Raw genomic sequence first — 18,825 nt, 5'->3', positions numbered from 1 at the left:
CTCATGGACCAGAGGACAGCTCCTGACCTGACAGCTTGGCACCTGCATATGATCCTCATATTAGGATCCTGACACAGTGGCATGGCCTATGTTCTGATATAACACTTTCTTTTCTAACTGGTCTTAATACCCCAGATAGGCAGCCTGGGGAGATGGTCGGGAGTGGAGACAGAAATTAAAATTTTTTTATAAAAATCAGGCAGTCAGAAAAGGATAATGTTTTCTTGTTCTCAGATATACCAGAGTGGTATATGGCTCTGTACTTCAACATGTGATAGTTACAGGAAATGCCGAGCCCAGCTTGTGCACTGCAGATGCCACAACATGTAACAATGACCGGGTAACAAACATGTAGAAACTGTAAAGACTGTATCTTTTTATTGTTCTGCATTTTTCATTGTGGGCTGAAATCCGAAAAGGTATGAAAAGCCAGGGACAGTTGCACTTTTCAAAAGCAAGTGACTTTACGCTCACTGTAAAGTGTTGTTTCCACAGCTGCTGGTTCAAGCACTGGGGGAAAATCTAGTTACAGCGGAGCTGGAACCAGGGGGATTGTGTACGAAGAGAGACCTGGCTAGCAACAAGTAGATGTTGGAGAAATGGATATCATTTCACAAACCAATGGAATAAAACCCTCCTGCCTGCTAATAGCTATGGCTGGCTCCCAGGTAACTGAACAGCTTGGTAGTGGACATGGGAGTGGTGTAAATATTTGAGTAAGAAGCCATTGGACCTTTGGAAGGAAAGGAACTGTTACTGCTAAGCAATAGAAAACATCACAGGTCTGAAGAAAGCCAATTTATTTTCCCTCATCAGTTGCTGTAAGCTGTGACTTTTAATTAACAAGACAGACTTCTATAAGCATGAACCAGTTATCCTGTGCCTCCTGTGAACAAGTTAAACTATCTGAAGAAGGAATATTGAATTGCCTTCTCAATCTGTCTGTCTGCCTGCCCATAACACCCATGCAATTTTGTGTCTGTGTATACCTATATGTAATGAGTTTAAAAGAGAGTTAGAACTCGAGTGGAATTATGCCAACTGTTCATTGTGATTTCTACAGTTATAATATATTAATTCATAATGAATGGCAATATTTGTTCAGCATAGAAACCTGGTCCTTGTGTCAACCTAAGGGCTAAATGGAGTAATTCTGCATTCTTTAAAACAATCTTTTACGATAATGACAACTCCAGAAAAAACAGGGCTCCATTCCCAACACATTACCCCAATGAGATGTAATAGTGTTGAGCAACACAATCACGTTGTAATGTCCTTCAACTTAATGTTACATCAAAGTACACCCACATGCCCGTAGTCTTTAAAAGGAACACACAACATTATTAACTAAATGGACCTTAATAAAATCCTTGGTCACTTTTTTAAATACTGTTGTCAAATAATTGCTTTCAACAAATCTTTTCATTGAAAACCAGCATGGTTGTTTTGTGCACAATTTTATGATGAGTATCATGTGTTGAACCTGAAGCTTTTATGGCCAGTGAGGAGACAGTCATCCCAACAGTCTGATTGCATTCAAAACACAAATCGCACAGTTGTAAAGAACAATCCTGTTCTAACCTACAGCTCTTAGATCTCAAAGGAACAAATGCAACAAACAGAAGCTGAAGCTGTTGAGAATGGTTGGAGCTTTCCTCTGTGCTAAGGTCTGGTGATGTGGGGATGTCGCAGGATGTGGCGGGGGGTGCGGGGTTGGGTGAGGAATGAATGATGGTGGTGAAAGCGGGGCTCAAAAAGGGACTTCCCAAAGTAATTTGCAGAGAAGCAGGTCACTCCATCTCATCCATGCCACTTCGAAGCAAATATCAAAAAGTGGAAAAGAGGCCAATTTTCATCGACAGCAATACTCGTTAGATTTCCAATTGAGATAAATACAAATCATACTCAATTTTTCTGCATGTCATGCCTAGTGAAAGTTTTGTTCAGATACGATAGAGAACTACTACAAAGTTTTGTTGAGGTTATACCATTAATTTAAACATGATTGGCCATAATAATTGCAACTGGCCATAAGTGAAGTACAGCTTAGGTTCAGTATGACAATGCCAAGGCTCCTAGGCCACTAAATTTGTGCAGGGCAATGGGCATGTATCAATCAACTGCTGTGTTGGTGAGTCTTTGTTGTTCTGAATAATGTTATAATGGGCAGGTTCTCTGGAGTTAGTCGCTCCACATCAGGCGAATGAAGAGGGCTGATCTGTCAATCCTTAGCAAGCCCTTGTTCTGTGGTCCTGACTGGTAGAGACGCTGGAGCAGAGGCAGGAAGCCAAAGGGTAAATAAATTACAGGAAGTGAACCTGCACCTAGAACTGGGAACCTGCCAAGTTTAGCCTAGAGCCTCCGGTAATTAAAGATTAATTTCTTTTACACTGCCACTGGGAGGCCAGGAAACATTCATATTCCTTTCAGCCTCCCCACCCCTTTCTCTCACATGGAAGCACACAGGCAAAGTGAGCTCTTATGTCCATTTCCATAGTTAATTTTTCCTTAAGTCAGTTGCTAGCCTGTCAGCAGAAGGTTAACAGGGGCATGAACTTTGTTTATTTAGCTGTGGAAGTATTGAATGGGATAAAGGGCTGCTTAATTGAATAACTCTTGCCTGCCAATCGGGTAAGAAACAGCACTTTCGATTCAAGTGGTAGGTTGAATAGTGCCAGGCAACCAATGGCAGAAGTATGAGGGTAGGCATTTGGCAGCAGGGACAATTCAGAGGTGGCAACTGTACCAGAACTCTATATGTTGGCATCTGTATGCCAGACTTTGGCACTACATGAACACTAGGTGGTGTTCACGACATGAACACTAGGTGGCCCAGTGCTCAGTCGGAGGTTCAGCGGTTTCAACTCTTACCAACCTACATTGCATGTTTAATTAAGAAGATAGACCCCTATGAAGAGATTCTGTGTGTGTCTTTCATGCTTAGGAGTTTCACATTAATTTAGTCTGAAGAGCTGAGCATTACATTGCACTACCCCACGCACAACGACAAACAGGATGTACTTTCAATGCGGTAATTAAAGAACTTCCAATAACTTGTTACCCGATTATAAAGGCCAAGATACCAGTAACCAAATGAAATGTGCCGAGTGACCAAGAGTTGTCCGCATGTCCTGTAACTGTGCCATGTCATTGCCACACTTCACTTACCCTAGCCTGCCAGGAGCAATCACCCCAGATGCCGTTTGCAATTCCAATAGGTGCATTGTATCTTCACTGAAGAAATCATCTGTCAAATTCGCTTCAGTCTGCAAAAAGAAATTCCATTCTTTTACAATCTAATGCAGTCCTGAAATAATGCTGAAGATGGTGAGCATGGTTTTCTGCTGAGCTAGTAAGACCATCTGATTGATGCAAGGCAAATCTCTAATACTTTTCTCTGTGGCATTGGTGAATGCCAGGACATCCCACCTCAGACCGGTGGCTGGTGGAAATTTCTGTCCAGTTAGGTCTTTGGGAAATATTTCTTTTTGTGCGACAGCAAACCCTTTTAGCAACGTAACAGTAACATGAATGGACAATGCCACTAGGCATGTAGTGCTAGACTATTAGTCCATTTTCTGGAAACTCAGGTTCAAATCCTACGGCAGATGGTGAAATTTGAATGAAACAAAAATCTGGTATTAATGACAGCGAAGAAACTTCTTCTTTGTCAGGAATTCCCGCCTGCTTCATTAATGCCCTTTCCAGAAGGAATCTGCCACCTTTACCTGGCCTGGTACATGTGACTTCAGACCCACAGAAATGCAGTTGACTGTTAACTGTCCTCTGGGCAATTAGGGATGAGTAATAAATTATAGCCTGGCCAGCAATGCCCTCATTCCAGGAATGATTTTTTTTTAAAAGAAGAAATTCATAATTCTTCCAGTGTCTTTGGGTCAAAAACTCTGGGATATCCTTCCTAACAATACCAGTATATCAATGCACTGTTGGCATTTATTTTGAGAGGACCTGAATATAAAAACAGGGATGTACTACTGAGGCTTTATATGGCCCTGATCAGGCCACGTTTCGAGTATTGTGTGCAGTTTTGGTCCCCATATCTCAGGAAGGATGTACTGGCCCTGGACCAGGTTCACAGGAGGTTCACAAGAATGGTCCCAAGAATGAGGAATGTTTGAGTACTCTGGGACTATACTCATTGGAGTTTAGAAGGATGAGGGGGGGATCTAATTGAAACTTACAGAATACTGAATGGCCTGGACAGAGTGGATGTTGGGAAGATGTTTTCATTTGTAGGAGAGACTAGGATCCGAGGGCACAGCCTTAGAGTAAAGGGAAGGCCTTTTAGAATGGAGATAAGAAGAAATTTAGAGGGTGGTGAATTAATGGAATTCACTGCCACAGAAGGCTGTGGAGGCCAGGTCATTGAGTACATTTAAGACTGAGATAGATAGACTCTTGATTATCAAGGGCTATGGGGAGAAAGCAGGAGAATGGTGTTGAGGAACTTATCAGCCATGACTGAATGGCAGAGCAGCACGATAGAACATAGAACATAGAACATTACAGCACAGTACAGGCCCTTTGGCCCTCGATGTTGTGCCGACCTGTCATACCGACCTCAAGCCCATCTAACCTACACTATTCCACGTACGTCCATATGCTTATACAATGATGACTTAAATGTACCTAAAGTTGGCGAATCTACTACCGTTGCAGGCAAAGCGTTCCATTCCCTTACTACTCTCTGAGGAAACAAACTACCTCTGACATCTGTCCTGTATCTTTCACCACTCAATTTAAATTTATGTCCCCTCGTGCTCGCCGTCACCATCCTATGAAAAAGGCTCTCCCTATCCACCCTATCTAACCCTCTGATTATTTTATATGTCTCAATTAAGTCACCTCTCAACCCTCTTCTCTCTAATGAAAACAGCCTCAAGTCCCTCAGCCTTTCCTCATAAGACCTTCCCTCCATACCAGGCAACATCCTAGTAAATCTCCTCTGCACCCTTTCCAAAGCTTCCACATCCTTCTTATAATGCGGTGACCAGACTGTGCACAATACTCCAAGTGCGGCCGCACCAGAGTTTTGTACACCTTCACCATAACCTCTTGGTTCCGGAACTCGATCCCTCTATTAATAAAAGCTAAAACACTGTACACCTTCTTAACAGCCCTGTCAACCTGGGCGGCAACTTTCAAGGATCTGTGTACAAGGACACTGAGATCTCTCTGCTCATCTACACTACTAAGAATCTTACCATTAGCCCAGTACGTTGCCTTCCGGTTACTCCTACCAAAGTGCATCACCTCACACTTGTCTGCATTAAACTCCATTTGCCACCTCTCAGCCCATTTCTGCAGCTTATCAATGTATCTCTGCAACCTGCAGCATCCTTCTTCACTATCCACAACTCCACCGACCTTAGTGTCGTCTGCAAATTTACTAACCCATCCTTCTACGCCCTCATCCAAGTCATTTATAAAAATGGCAAACAGCAGTGGACCCAACACCAACCCTTGTGGTACACCAATAGTAACTGGTCTCCAGGATGAACATTTCCCATCAACTACCACCCTCTGTCTTCTTTCAGAAGGCAATTTCCAATCCAAACTGCTATATCTCCCACAATTCCATTCTTCCGCATTTTGTACAAAAGCCTATTGTGGGGAACCTTATCGAACGCCTTGCTGAAATCCATATACACCACATCAACCGGTTTACTCTCATCTACCTGTTTGGTCACCTTCTCAAAGAGCTCAATAAGGTTTGTGAGGCACCACCTTCGCTTCACAAAACCGTGCTGACTATCCCTAATCAATATATTCTTTTCTAGATGATTATAAATCCTATCCCTTATAACCTTTTCCAACACTTTACCAACAACTGAGGTAAGGCTCACTGGTCTATAATTCCCAGGGTTGTCTCTACTCCCCTTCTTGAACAGGGGAACCACATTTGCTATCCTCCAGTCGTCTGGCACTATTCCTGTAGACAATGACGAGTTAAAGATCAATGCCAAAGGCTCGGCAATCTCCTCCCTGGCTTCCCAGAGGATCCGAGGATAAATCCCATCCGGCCCAGGGGGCTTATCTATCTTCACACTCTGTAGGATTTCTAATACCTCTTCCTTGTGAACCTCAATCCCACCTAGTCTAGTAGCTGGTATCTCAGTATTCTCCTTGACAAGATTGTTGTTTTCTAGAGTTAATACTGTTGAAAAATATTCATTTAGTGCTTCTCCTATCTCCTCTGACTCCACACACAACTTACCACTACTATCCTTGATTGGCCCTAACCTTACTCTCGTCATTCTTTTATTCCTTAAATACCTGTAGAAAGCATTAGGGTTTACCCTGATCCTATCTGCCAACAACTTCTCATGTCTCCTCCTGGCTCTTCTGAGCTCTCTCTTTAGGTCTTTCCTGGCTACCTCGTATCCCTCAAGTGCCCTAACTGAGCCTTCACATCTCATCCTAACATAAGCCTTCTTCTTCCTCTTGACCAGAGATTCCACCTCCTTCATAAACCACGGCTCCAGCACTCTATAGCTTCCTCCCTGCCTGACAGGTACATACTTATCTAGGACACACAGGTCCTTTTCCTTGAATAAGCTCCACATTTCTAATGTGCCCATCCCCTGCAGTTTCCTTCCCCATCCTATGCTCCCTAAACCTTGCCTAATCTCATTGTAATTGCCTTTCCCCCAGTGATAACTCTTGCCGAGTGGTAAGTGCAACTTTGAGTTAACTCTCACTGACTATCAGCCAGTACAAATGGGCCGAATGGCCTAACTTGTGCTCCTATGTCTTAAGATCCCAGAAAGGTGACTCTCCAACACCACCTACAGGGCCATTAGGAGTAGGTTTTTAAAAAAAATCAGACTTGCCACCAACTGACACACTGCATCGACTTGGGATCTGCTTTCAATTCTTGAGGCGGGAACAACTTTGGATTTGTCAGCGAGCCAGTATTGGAAATGGTAGATCCTTTTAACAAGGGGTTTATGTGTTTTTTTTCTATCCTGTCTATTTAATTGCTTCAATCAGACTCGGTTAAAAATTCCTCCAAACACGAGATGTGAAAATATCATAAACTTTCAGTTACAATCCAAAATTCCAATACTCTTTGCACTTCAGGCCACAGTTTTTGTTTAAGGCTACCTCAAAGAAGTCCTGTGTTTTTTTCAGCAAGTGTTTGAGTTCAGTGAGTTCCAGAAAGTTCTGTTTCAAAGTCTGTTGGTTCTGATTCACCTCCCTCAAATCATTCTCGAGTTTTTCCAGAGCCACCTGGGAAAGGCAAAGCAACATACTAAAAAAAAGTGCAACTTTGAGTTAACTCTCACTGACTATCAGCCAGTACAACTAGGCATTGGAACAGTAATGAAAACCAAACAAAAATCTTGTAGGAAATAAAAACCGAAGGAACTGTGGATGCTGTAAGTCAGGAACAAAAACTGCAATTACTGGAAAATCTCAGCAGGTCTGGCAGCATCTGTGAAGGAAGGAGATAACATGAAGGAAGTGGACAAAGGGGGAGAAATGATGTGGAAGTTGGTTAATCAGCAAAAGCTTAAAGACATTGGGGAACAATGGAGGCTAAAGGAACATTGAGATGGACAAAGTTTCGAAGGCAAATGATTCTGTTAAATTTTGCAAGGGTGTTGCCCAAGCCCAGCAATAAAAAAACAATATTGGACTGGGGAGGAAAATTCAGGAACTGGACATGGAGTGTGGCAAAATCCGGGGGAAGTGCAGCAAGGGAGCAATATTAAAGAAGCTACGGTACTGGAGACACTGGAAAAGAAGAGACATGCTATTGAAGCTTTACTTGTGTCATGAATCAGGACACACACAAGAAGATAAAATTTCAAAGGGAACAACATTTATTCTGCATGAGAAGAAAGTGTGTTTGGATTGGTCAACTCAGATCAAAACATTACCACAAAGAATGCGCCAAGGAGTTTTTGACCACCATTTGTTTAGTTTGTTTTTTTTGAACCAAAAAGGTTGGAGGACCAATGGTTCCCTGGCAAAGTCTCCATGCAGCTTGACCAATGTCAACTTGCCAACCAACCAGCATTCTCTTCTCGCACAAGATAAATTGATGCCTACTTTGGTAATCATGCATCGGTCCTGATGACTGCAAGGCAAAAAGCTTCAACAGCACGTCTTTCTTCAGCAAGCCTCAAGTTAAATACCACCAAGTGACAATTTGTAATGGAAATATTTCAAATCAAGAAATATGAAAAACCAGGTTATCCAAGAGATTATATTAACAACCTATTCTAGGCACTATCAAATGTTGCAAAAGCTACAAAGTTATAGAAGTGAAGAATTCAGGCCGGACAGAGACAGATTGAAGATCACAAGCGAGGCTATAGACATTGATGACTCCTTCAATAGGGAAGCAGGTGCATCATAAAAACAGTTTCTTTGCAGCACATCAATGACAACACATCCAGCAATGTTTAATTCACTGTAGACTAATTTGAGAAGCTCTGGAGGCCATGAAAGTTGTTCTCTAGTCTTTCAAAAATTGGTATAGTTACCTGCATGGAGCTACAGCAGTAAAATTTGATATTAGGGTCAAAAGAGATGTCAATATTACAAGTTATAATTTAACATTAAAGACACAAGTAGACCGTAACTTTAGATGGCCCCAGGATACCCCAAAGCCCAGAAAATACTTTCTTGAAGTACAGTCAATGTTACAATATAGGAAGGAAATATCTAAAACAGTTGCCACCAATAGTAATATAACAACAACAAATGATCTGTTTTAGTTGTGACAATGTTGTCCTTTTAAGAGATTATTTTATTGTGGTCTTTTTTTTGAAGAGAGGTTGTAAGGTAAAGGGAGTGAGCTGGTTACTGAGGACTACTTCTGTAAGCAGCTTGGGAGACCTTGGGCTTTTTAATTAAAGAGAACAGCCCGACTGGGTGTCGCCAGCTCTTGTATATCAGGATTTCCGAGTAACAGCAGAAACTATTGAGGTCTGAAGTGTTGGAAGCTTCAGTGAATTTCTTCTCGCTACTGGTGTTTCTCAATTTTCTTTAGATTTTTTTTTCCTTCCTGGACTGGAGAACTGCATGCGAGAATCTGTTCCAAATTTGCCTTTTTTGCCAAGTTTATGGGATGTTACTATATTGGAATAGTTAATTAGTAATAGTTACTGTATCTATTATTCTGGCAAGTTTCCAATAGAGTCGTTATTCTAAATTCCTCTTTCTTTGGTTGTATTTTAACAACAGTATTTAAATAAATTGTCTTTTGCTTAATGTCAATTATTCAGACCAGTCATATTATGTTTGGAACAGACACTTTACACTTGCCTTTAAAATAAGAAAAAAATTAGGGTCTAGGCTACCTGCTTAAAATATTTTTGAGGGGGTCTGATCTGGTCCGTAACAAAGTGGTGTTGGTGAACGAATAATTGACAAGGAGAATTTCCCAACTCTTTAAAAGGGTGCCATGGAGTGTCTTAATGCAACTAACATTAGAGAGGGCTTCAATTTTCTGTTTCATTTGACTTGTTCACCACAAAGGATAAATAACCACAAAAACAAATATAAAGGCCTTAAAAGCCATAAATGAGAATTGGCTCACAATTCAAAAAACAGCGGATGCACAAACATATTCCCAGTGTTTGAAGGAGGGAATTTTGCCAAAAGAAATCAAAAATTAAATGAGTGTATAGGCAGATACAAGAAAAACAATGGCATCTTAAACAATTGGGAATGATTCCAGAATAGAACTGGTGCAGCAGAAATAAGTTCTGTTTAAACAAAGTAAGCTAGAAAAGTCTTGGGAAAAGTATTAAGGCAGGAGGAGGAAATCATTTGAACTGAACAGATTGGGGGAAGGATGATCAAGTACAGGATCCCTAGCAAGACAGAGGATAAGGGAGAACAAAGTCAACAGGTAGAAACAAATATCTTTGAGATACACATCAGTCAGAGACTAAGAAGAGACATGGGGGAAGAATGCAATAAACAAAGAAAGATGTCGAACTGCATAACCAAAACACAAGTCAACCAAAGGAAGGTTTAAGCACCAGAGCTTGCTTCTCAATGTGGAGTCCATTTCTAATCATTAGGAGCCAAAGGACGTACACTAGTGAAATAGGCACTTCATGAAAAAGACAGAAAGCTGATTCTCTGCTACAAGTTTAAATGTTGAGAAAAGATTAGATATATTTGGAATTGTCATCCAGGGAAACAGAATCAAGAGGTTATTTTGCTGTTATTTTTAGGGTAACTAAGGATATAAAAGCTAAGTTGGAACCACAAACCTAAGAGTATAAACTGGGGGTTGCAATTCTACAATCAATTACATCTTTTCATATTAGGATTGATCAATTTGTAGAATAAGTTGAATATATAAAGTAGCAAAAACATTGTTTCTTAAGTGGAGCCAGTTAGAAACTATAATGGAAAGGATGTTTGGACTTATTTGGATGGGTGAATGAATAAACTGGTCAATGGCCAATGAGGAATAATAAGTACTGGATAAGTCAAGAATTGTGCAACTATTTGTTACACGTTTTCCACTTGTGAAATAATTATATTTGTAAAAATAAATGAATAACACTAATCCTCAATGCTATGGATAGAATACTAGCAGTAATCGGAATAGTTTTCACTGCAGTATGTGATGATAGATCATTCATCATCTTATGAATGTACCTCTGTGATGGCATGCATAAGGTTGCAAAGTTTCCATTCATAGGGCTAAAGGTCAGCTTTCCTGTGAACATGGGTTAATGTCAGATAAGGAGTTTAAACTGTAACAGACAGGCCTTTACCCAGACATTAACCCATTTTGTTTCTGCTTCCAATGGGCGTGCTGTAACCTCCTGAAATAGTGTGCCCTTGTGTACAATGAACGTGGCACACAGCAAATGCAAACTGAAATAAAAGGTTCCTGAAATAAAAGATCTACCCACAAGACCTTCCTTTGAGTGAAGTTTTAGACTAGTCCTCTGCAAGAACTGAATTTGAGTAAAGCTCCATCTAACAATGTTCCTTTTATGCAGCAGTCTTATGAAATGTGAATGCACATAAATGCCAGACAAGAAAAAAATTTACTCTAAAACAAAGAGCTGCAGATGCTGGACACCTGATACATGCAAAGGCAGAAATTGCTAGAGAAGCTCAGAGGTCCGGTAGCATCTGTGGGGAGAAAGTAGAATGAACATTTCAAGTCCAGTTCTGAAAAAGGGACACTGGACTCAATACATTAATCTTTTCTCTCCATGGGTGTTGCTGAACATGCCAAATTTTTCCAGCAATTTCTGTTTATGCGTATTGTAAAATCTGTCTGTCTTGACATGCACACGATAAAAATCCAAGTCAATGGAGAGTGGAAACTGGAAAATTCCTTATTTGGTTAAAAATAAACCAGGAGGAGATCATTTTGTAAATGAAGAGTCACAAGCACATCATCATTGGTGGCAAGGATTCAAATCAGAAGAAGGTAGCAGGCTCATCATCAAGCATAATGAAGAATGGACCTCCACTGTCACACAGTGAGAGCATACAGGCCACAGACTGAGCCCACATTTCTGTGAACCTTCCACAACCTATGACAGCTACCCAGCACCATTCTGGGACAATCTGCCACCATATCCTATTCTCTACCATAAAGCATTCAGAGTCAGTACCTAGAATGTAGGTTGTTACACCCAATTTGTTTTACATAGAACACTTCCAACCAGCTAATGAGAGATTTGATTTCACATTTGGATCCAGAGTGGCTGCATTCCATAGGATGCAATGATAGTTTGGACTGTACAATATTTCCCTCCTTACCTCCAGGTCAATCATATCTTTTGGAAGAGGAGCCTGGGGATTCTCCCCATCATCTTGGACAACAATCTGATCCTTTTCCATCTCAGTCTCCAAAAATCCTGCAAAATCAAGTTAACAGTAAGTAAGTTGGTGACTAATGTTCTGCTCTCACAATCAGGGACTCTGCACTGAATCCACATCCAAACACTATCATAAAGGAGAAGCTTTAAGAAAAATATATAAACTACAGCAAATTCTAGAATCTTAATCGTACTGCTCCAGGGCAGATTCAGTTGTGGCTCTCAAAAGGGAATTGGACAAGTACATGAAGAAAAAAGAAATTGCAGAGCTATGAAGAAAGGGTGGAATGGGAAACTAATTTTCTCTGGTACAGAGCTGGCAGGCTGAATGGCCTCATTCCGCTGTATACCAATTCTGATTCTCATTACTAAAAGATTAATTTCTTTAGTTGTCAATTTTAACTAGCTTCTCCACTCAGCGAAGGATTAAAGTATTTCTTTCTTACTTTAAGAAACCTGGTTGTGAATTTATTTTTGTGTCTCCTAGTTCAATCGGTTCAATGTTTATTTCCATAAGCTTCTTGCAGTTAATCATACTACAACAGCTTATATTGAATTAAGAGTCATCTTACGTTCATGTCAAATGTCAGAACGTCACAAAATATTTCTCCCAATGCGTTTTGAAGTGTAGTGATGCTTGGCAAATGTAGCAGTTATTTGAGAGCTGCACACTGTCAGCAGGGAGACTGATCCACTCAGTGATTCTGACTTCAAAGATAAAACAGCGCTAACAAATGATTCAGCTCACCCTGGTTTGTGCTATGTTAGTGTGATTCAGGAACAGCCTCTCTTTCTTGTTAACCTATTTGAATACCCACTTTCTCCCTCACGTGCTTCTTTCACCTCTCCTTACAAAAGATATCTTTGCTGTTCAGCTCGACTACACCACGCAGTGCAAGCTCCACATTATAATCACCTTCTGGGCAAATAAGACCTTAAATTCCTCATTGTGTTTATTGGTGAATAACTTACAATTACAAGAGCTGACCTTGGACTCCTCTCAAGTGTAACATTTCATTCCTTCACATTATCACAGAATCCCTACAGCGTGGAAGCAGGCCCTTTGGCCCAACAAGTCCACACCAACCCTCAGAGCATCCCACCCAGGTCCATCCCCCTCTTACCCACCTAATCTACACATCCCTGAACACTATGGGTAATTTAACATTTAGGGTGGCACGTTGGCTCTGTGGTTAGCACTGCAACCTCACAGCGCCAGGGACCCGTGTTCGATTCCAGCCTCGGGCGACTGTCTGTGTGGAGTTTGCACATTCTCCCCGTGTCCTCCGGGTGCTCCGGTTTCCTCCCACAGTCCAAAAGTGTGCAGGCTAGTTGGATTGGCTATGCTAAATTGCCGGTCGTGTTCAGGGGTGTGTGGGATATTGGGGGATGGGTCTGGGTGGGATTCTTCAAGGGACAGTGTGGGCTTGTTGGGCCGAAGGGCCTGTTTATACACTAGGGAATCTAATCTAAACATGGTCAATCCACCTAAACTGCACATCTTTGGACTGTGGGAGGAAAACCACACAGACACAGGGAGAATGTGCAAACTCCACACCAACAGCTGCCCAAGTGTGGAATTGAAACCAGGGGTCCCTGGCGCTGTGAGGCAGCAGTGCTAACCGCTGAGACACTATACTACTTAAGTTCATGTGTAATTTTGAGCACCTCCATTATCTCACACCCTAAGAGTCCCAGCCTGTTCCATAGTTTGGAACTCTCCATTTTGCCATCATCCTTGCAAATCAATTTTTGACTTTCTCCAGTGCCTCTGATTCTGTACTATGAAGGAATACTGTACTTGGTTTTCCAAGTATGGGTTAACCAAGATTTTGTAACCTCTCTGTTTGTCAGTTTTGTTCTTCTAGAATGAAGTGCTTTGTTTGCATGTTGTTTTATTGCCTCAGTAGCTTGCATTGCCTTTAATAAACTGTACCACTATACTTACAGGCTTGATATTAATTTACTACTTTTTACTCGTATCGTCTTGTGTTTTGTCACTGTCTATTAAAATAAATCACCAAAAATTGATGGCATTACCAAATTTCAAAGTGCGATTGGGATTTCAGAGACTAGGTTTATTGTTCGAGTGGTGAATAGTGATGATGTCAGAACCAACTCCTGTGTCACTTTATCCAGTATTAACCCTGAAACAGCTCTCAATTTTTGTAACCATCATTCGATTTTGTTACTTATTCCCTGACTCCACGTGACTTGCCCTTCGACACGATTGTACTAAATTGAACCTTGCTGAAGGCCCCTTGAAAGTCCACATATATTGTATTAAAAACTTACTGTATTACTCATCTACTGTTTGTTACTTGCACAAAAAAACTCTCAGGCTCAAAGATAATGGGAGCTGCAGATGCTGGAGAATCCGGAGATAACAAAGTGTGAAGCTGGATGAACACAGCAGGCCAAGCAGCGTCTCAGGAGCACAAAAGCTGATGTTTCGGGCCTAGACCCTTCATCAGAGAGGGGGATGGGGAGAGGGAACTGGAATAAATAGGGAGAGAGGGGGAGGTGGACCGAAGATGGATAGAGGAGAAGATAGGTGGGGAGGGGATAGGTCAGTCCGGGGAGGACGGACAGGTCAAGGAGATGGGATGAGGTTAGTAGGTGGGAAATGGAGGTGCAGCTTGAGGTGGCAGGAGGGGATAGGTGAGAGGAAGAACAGGTTAGGGAGGCAGGGCTGAGCTGGGCTGATTTTGGGATGCAGTGGGGCAAGGGGAGATTCTTCAAGGACCGCAACTTCCCCCCCCCGCAGTGATCGAGAACGCCCTTGACCATGTCTCCTGCCTATCCCACAACACATCCCTCACACCCGGCCCCAACCGCCAAAAAAGAGAATCCCCCTCATCCTCACATACCACCCCACCAACCTCCGGATACAACGCATCATCCTCCAACACTTCCACCATCTACAATCTGACCCCAACACCCAAGACACTTTTCCATCCCCACCCTTGTCTGCCTTCCGGAGAGACCACTCTCTCTGTGACTCCCTTGTCTGCTCCACACTCCCCTCCAACTCCACCACACCCGGCACCTTCCCCCACAACCGCAGGAAGTGCTACACTTGCCCCCACACCTCCTCCCTCACCCCCATCCCAGACCCCAAGATGATTTTCCATATTAAGCAGATATTCACCTGCACATCTGCCAATGTGGTATACTGCATCCGCTGTACCCAGTGTGGCTTCCTCTACATTGGGAAAACCAAGTGGAGGCTTGGAGACCACTTTGCAGAACACCTCCGCTCAGTTCGCAACAAACAACTGCACCTCCCAGCCGCGAGCCATTTCAACTCACCCTCCCATTCCTTAGACAACATGTCCATCATGGGCCTCCTGCAGTGCCACAACGATGCCACCTGAAGGTTGCAGGAACAGCAACTCATATTCCGCTTGGGAACCCTGCAGCCCAATGGTATCAAGCTCCAAAATCTCCACCTCCCCCCACTGCATCCCAACACCAGCTCATCCCCGCCTCCCTAACCTGTTCTTCCTCTCACCTATCCCCTCCTCCCACCTCAAGCCGCACCTCCATTTCCCACCTACTAACTTCATCCCACCCCCTTGATCTGTCTGCTGTGTTCATCCAGCTTCACACTTTGTTATCTAAGGCTCGTCAAGGTTGATTTTCCTTTTTGAAGCCAGAGTCGTCATCTCCATGAAATCATTGGTATCTGGATGTATTTCTATTCTATCTCAGTAGAGAAATCAGATTTCCTTCCACTGAGATTAAGCTGGTTGACCTGCAGTTCTTGGTATCTCTTGCATTTTCCCTTCTAGACAGAATAATAAAGCGCGGGAGAAAAAGCACACATCTGGAGACCTCATTGCTCTTTTTTCAAATGAGATCAGGTTTAAGACTTCACTGGAAGGACAGCACTTCATGATAGTTGATTTATTATTGTCACATGTACTAAGATACAGTGAAAAGTATTGTTTTGTGAACCATTTGGACAAAATCCTACCATACATAAATACATCAGGGTAATAGAACACAATGCAGAATATAGCATTACAGCAGAGAAGGTGCAGATAGAACTCTAGAATGAGAGATTTATCATATAGTTGATAGCAGCGTGGGAGAAGCCGAGTTTGAATCTGTTGGGACATGTCTTCAAACTTTTGCAGAGGGTGTAACCTGTATGGGAGGGATCTTTGATCACGTTGATGGCTTTCCCAAGGGAGCAGTAAGTGCGAAGAGAGTCAATGGAAGGAAGGCTGGTTAGCATGATGGACGGGGCTGTGTTCATAATTCACTTATTTCTCACAGTCTTGGGAAGAACAGTTGCCATACCAGGCTGTGATGCCTCCAGGTAGATTGCTTTCTATAGTACATCTATAAATATTGGCAAGAGTGATTGGGGACTTGCCGAATTCCCTTAGCATCCTAAGGAATTAGAGACATTCACATGCTTTCTTGATTGTAGCATAAACATGGGTAGACCAGGACACCCAGAACTCTAGTAACTCACAGACACGGTGCTTTTGGGCCCTTGGGTAAAAGTCAGTGGAATTTAGTCCTAGTGACAATCATCTCAGTGAGAGAACCACATGGCTCCATTTCAGGGGAGGATCTTACAGAAACCAGCCTTACTCAGGACTAAGTAATCAGAACCCCTTCTCCCACCCAAAGCCAGTAGAGATTTCCAGCTGTCTGCAGCTGATAGCGTCACTGGGAGCAATGGTTGCTGCTAGTCAAGCTCCCAGGGAAATGCTTAGAGTTACCAAGGGACCAATGCCACACGTAAAGTAGTAGGAGGATATCACAGGATTGGGGGTGGGATCTCCTAACTGGTCAAACCCCTACCATTTTCCGATTCCCTCAGATCGGGCACTAAAATAGCTTGCTTTTTAGTCTCCCTGCCTGTCCAAGCACCAGTGCAATGAGGCCCTCAAGTGGACAGGAATTAACCAATCATGTGTAACCTCCCTCGAGAGGAAGCATCAAATTCTGCCATCAACTCCCAACTTTGACTCAAAGTGAATGAGATAAATGAAGCCAAATCATCACAGATGCTAAAATCTATGCAAACACCTTTCGCTAGTCTCAGTGGGATTTGCAACTTGACAACATGGAACACAATATAACTTGGCTCTCATTACATGAATTATCCCTTTATTCAGCTGGTATGAACAATTCTCAGATAACAAAGCGTGGAGCTGGAGGAACATAGTAGGCCAGGCAGCATCAGAGGAACAGGAGAGCTGATATTTCAGGTTGGGACCCTTCTTCAGAAGATTTTTTCCAGCTCCACACATTGTTATCGCTGACTCCAGTATCTGCAGTTCTTTCTAATCTCATGAACAATTCTCAATTGCTTTTGGTGAGACTGGAAGAGGAACTGCACAGCAGCAGATCAATAGATTTGGTATCAAACTTGTAAAAAATGATTGCAAGCTTTAGTCATCTGACAGTGTATATTGGTAACAATGCTCAAACAGCAAAATAAATTTAAAATACACTCCATAAAATCCAAATCGATTTTACAGAATAGAAGAATGTTATTGAACATATAGCCTATATGTTCCTTGCCAAGGTCAAAGAAGTTGAATATGATTAGGATGTTGAATGAGGGCAGAAAGAGAATAAAATTTAAAACATCAGCCTGAAAAATCTTTAATATATAGGATTGGATTTGTCCCAATTTTGGATTAAGTATCTGCTTGAGTTATTGTTTTCATCAGGAATGCAGGATTCAGGAGGATCTCTGTAGATTCAACCATGTTAACTTTCTAAAAAGAAAATATCTTGATTATTTTCAGCAAAATACTTTTGCACACTTACGAAGAATTCTCTCCATCACTTCGCAGCGTCGGATTTCATTCACAAATTTCCGCTGGAATGAGTTGACACTTGCATTCAGCTATAAAAGAGACAGACAATATAGTATTGCTCCCCACTACTGCTGGTTCTAAATGTAGAAACTTCTCAATTTCACCACTCTGGTGTTTCTATGCTTATGCAACAAGTATTCCAAATCAAGATCAATTCTAACATGTGAAGTGATAGAGTGGCAACAAACATCTGAAGACATAGACAATAACAACAAAAATGTATATTTATGTATTCATATAAACATAAATGCACACATGCTAATTAGATAGGGAACTCCATTAAAGTTTCATTTGGCTATGTAGATAAGGAAGATCCCAGATTCAAATAATAATTCTTGATCTTAGCTAGAATAATCTCTTTCAGACTGAAGACCAGACCAGGATGCAAGGGAATTTGGAGAAGGTGAGTAATGCATCTCGTAAAATGGATAACATTCCAGCTTGTCATCACAAGATGGAAAGAACCTTTACATGGGAATACTGGCTAGGCAAATGGTCTTTCTCCCTCTCCCTCTCACACACATGCTCACACCATTTCACACAGGCCCCACATCTGCAGCTTGCTTTACACATTCTCAAGCCTCACAGCTTTAAGAAAAAGCAGATGTAAAGCTTTGGAAGATGTCGGAGAGAACTTAACGCTTTCCTGCAGGAGTCAAAACCCATGGGAGGAAAGGCAAAAACGCTCAGGGTAATTAAGCCAAGCGAATGAAGAAAAAGGATTCTTGTCCCACAAATTGCACTCCATGTTGTAGTCATGAGGCAAAACAACAGCATCTGGTCAAAAAGTGAACATCCCAGCAAGGCCCATTTTCCAAAATGACTCTCCATTAACATGGGAGAGAAACAAAACTGAGAAAGCACAGACAAAAAACATTGAATAAGATATTCCTCAAACACAGATAAGTTTGTTGCGTCTGTAAAGATGGAATAAGTGAACTTTAAACTCAGTCCTAAATTAGGGCCAACCTTCATCTCAGAAGTTGGCTACAGCTTCACGTGAAGAAATTGGAAGAGGATTTGCAATGATGTGATGTCTAAGTATTTACTTGTGTGCAATTTCTCTCTCTATTGATGCTAGAGTGTTATTTCTAACACCAAGAATGTGAGAGAAAGCTGGAAAAATAATCTAAGCAACA

General features: G+C 41.9%; 1 protein-coding gene across 1 annotated transcript in view; it reads right to left on the bottom strand.

Moving 5' to 3' along the window:
• Positions 1-18,825, bottom strand: part of LOC125460728 (V-type proton ATPase 116 kDa subunit a 4-like) — a 74,782-nt gene that overhangs the window by 41,385 nt on the left and 14,572 nt on the right. Inside the window, exons 3-6 of the mRNA XM_048548532.2 lie at positions 17,637-17,715; positions 11,779-11,876; positions 7,129-7,254; positions 3,169-3,266 (exon numbers count right to left, since the gene is read on the bottom strand). Of these exons, the coding sequence (XP_048404489.2) occupies positions 3,169-3,266; positions 7,129-7,254; positions 11,779-11,876; positions 17,637-17,715 (401 nt within the window). The remainder of the gene's footprint in view (positions 1-3,168; positions 3,267-7,128; positions 7,255-11,778; positions 11,877-17,636; positions 17,716-18,825) is intronic.

The sequence above is a fragment of the Stegostoma tigrinum genome, chromosome 18, assembly GCF_030684315.1.
Source record: "Stegostoma tigrinum isolate sSteTig4 chromosome 18, sSteTig4.hap1, whole genome shotgun sequence".
Lineage (NCBI taxonomy): Eukaryota > Metazoa > Chordata > Chondrichthyes > Orectolobiformes > Stegostomatidae > Stegostoma > Stegostoma tigrinum.
Note: the sequence above shows the minus strand (reverse complement) of the source record. Positions and strands in the feature narration are given on the sequence as shown.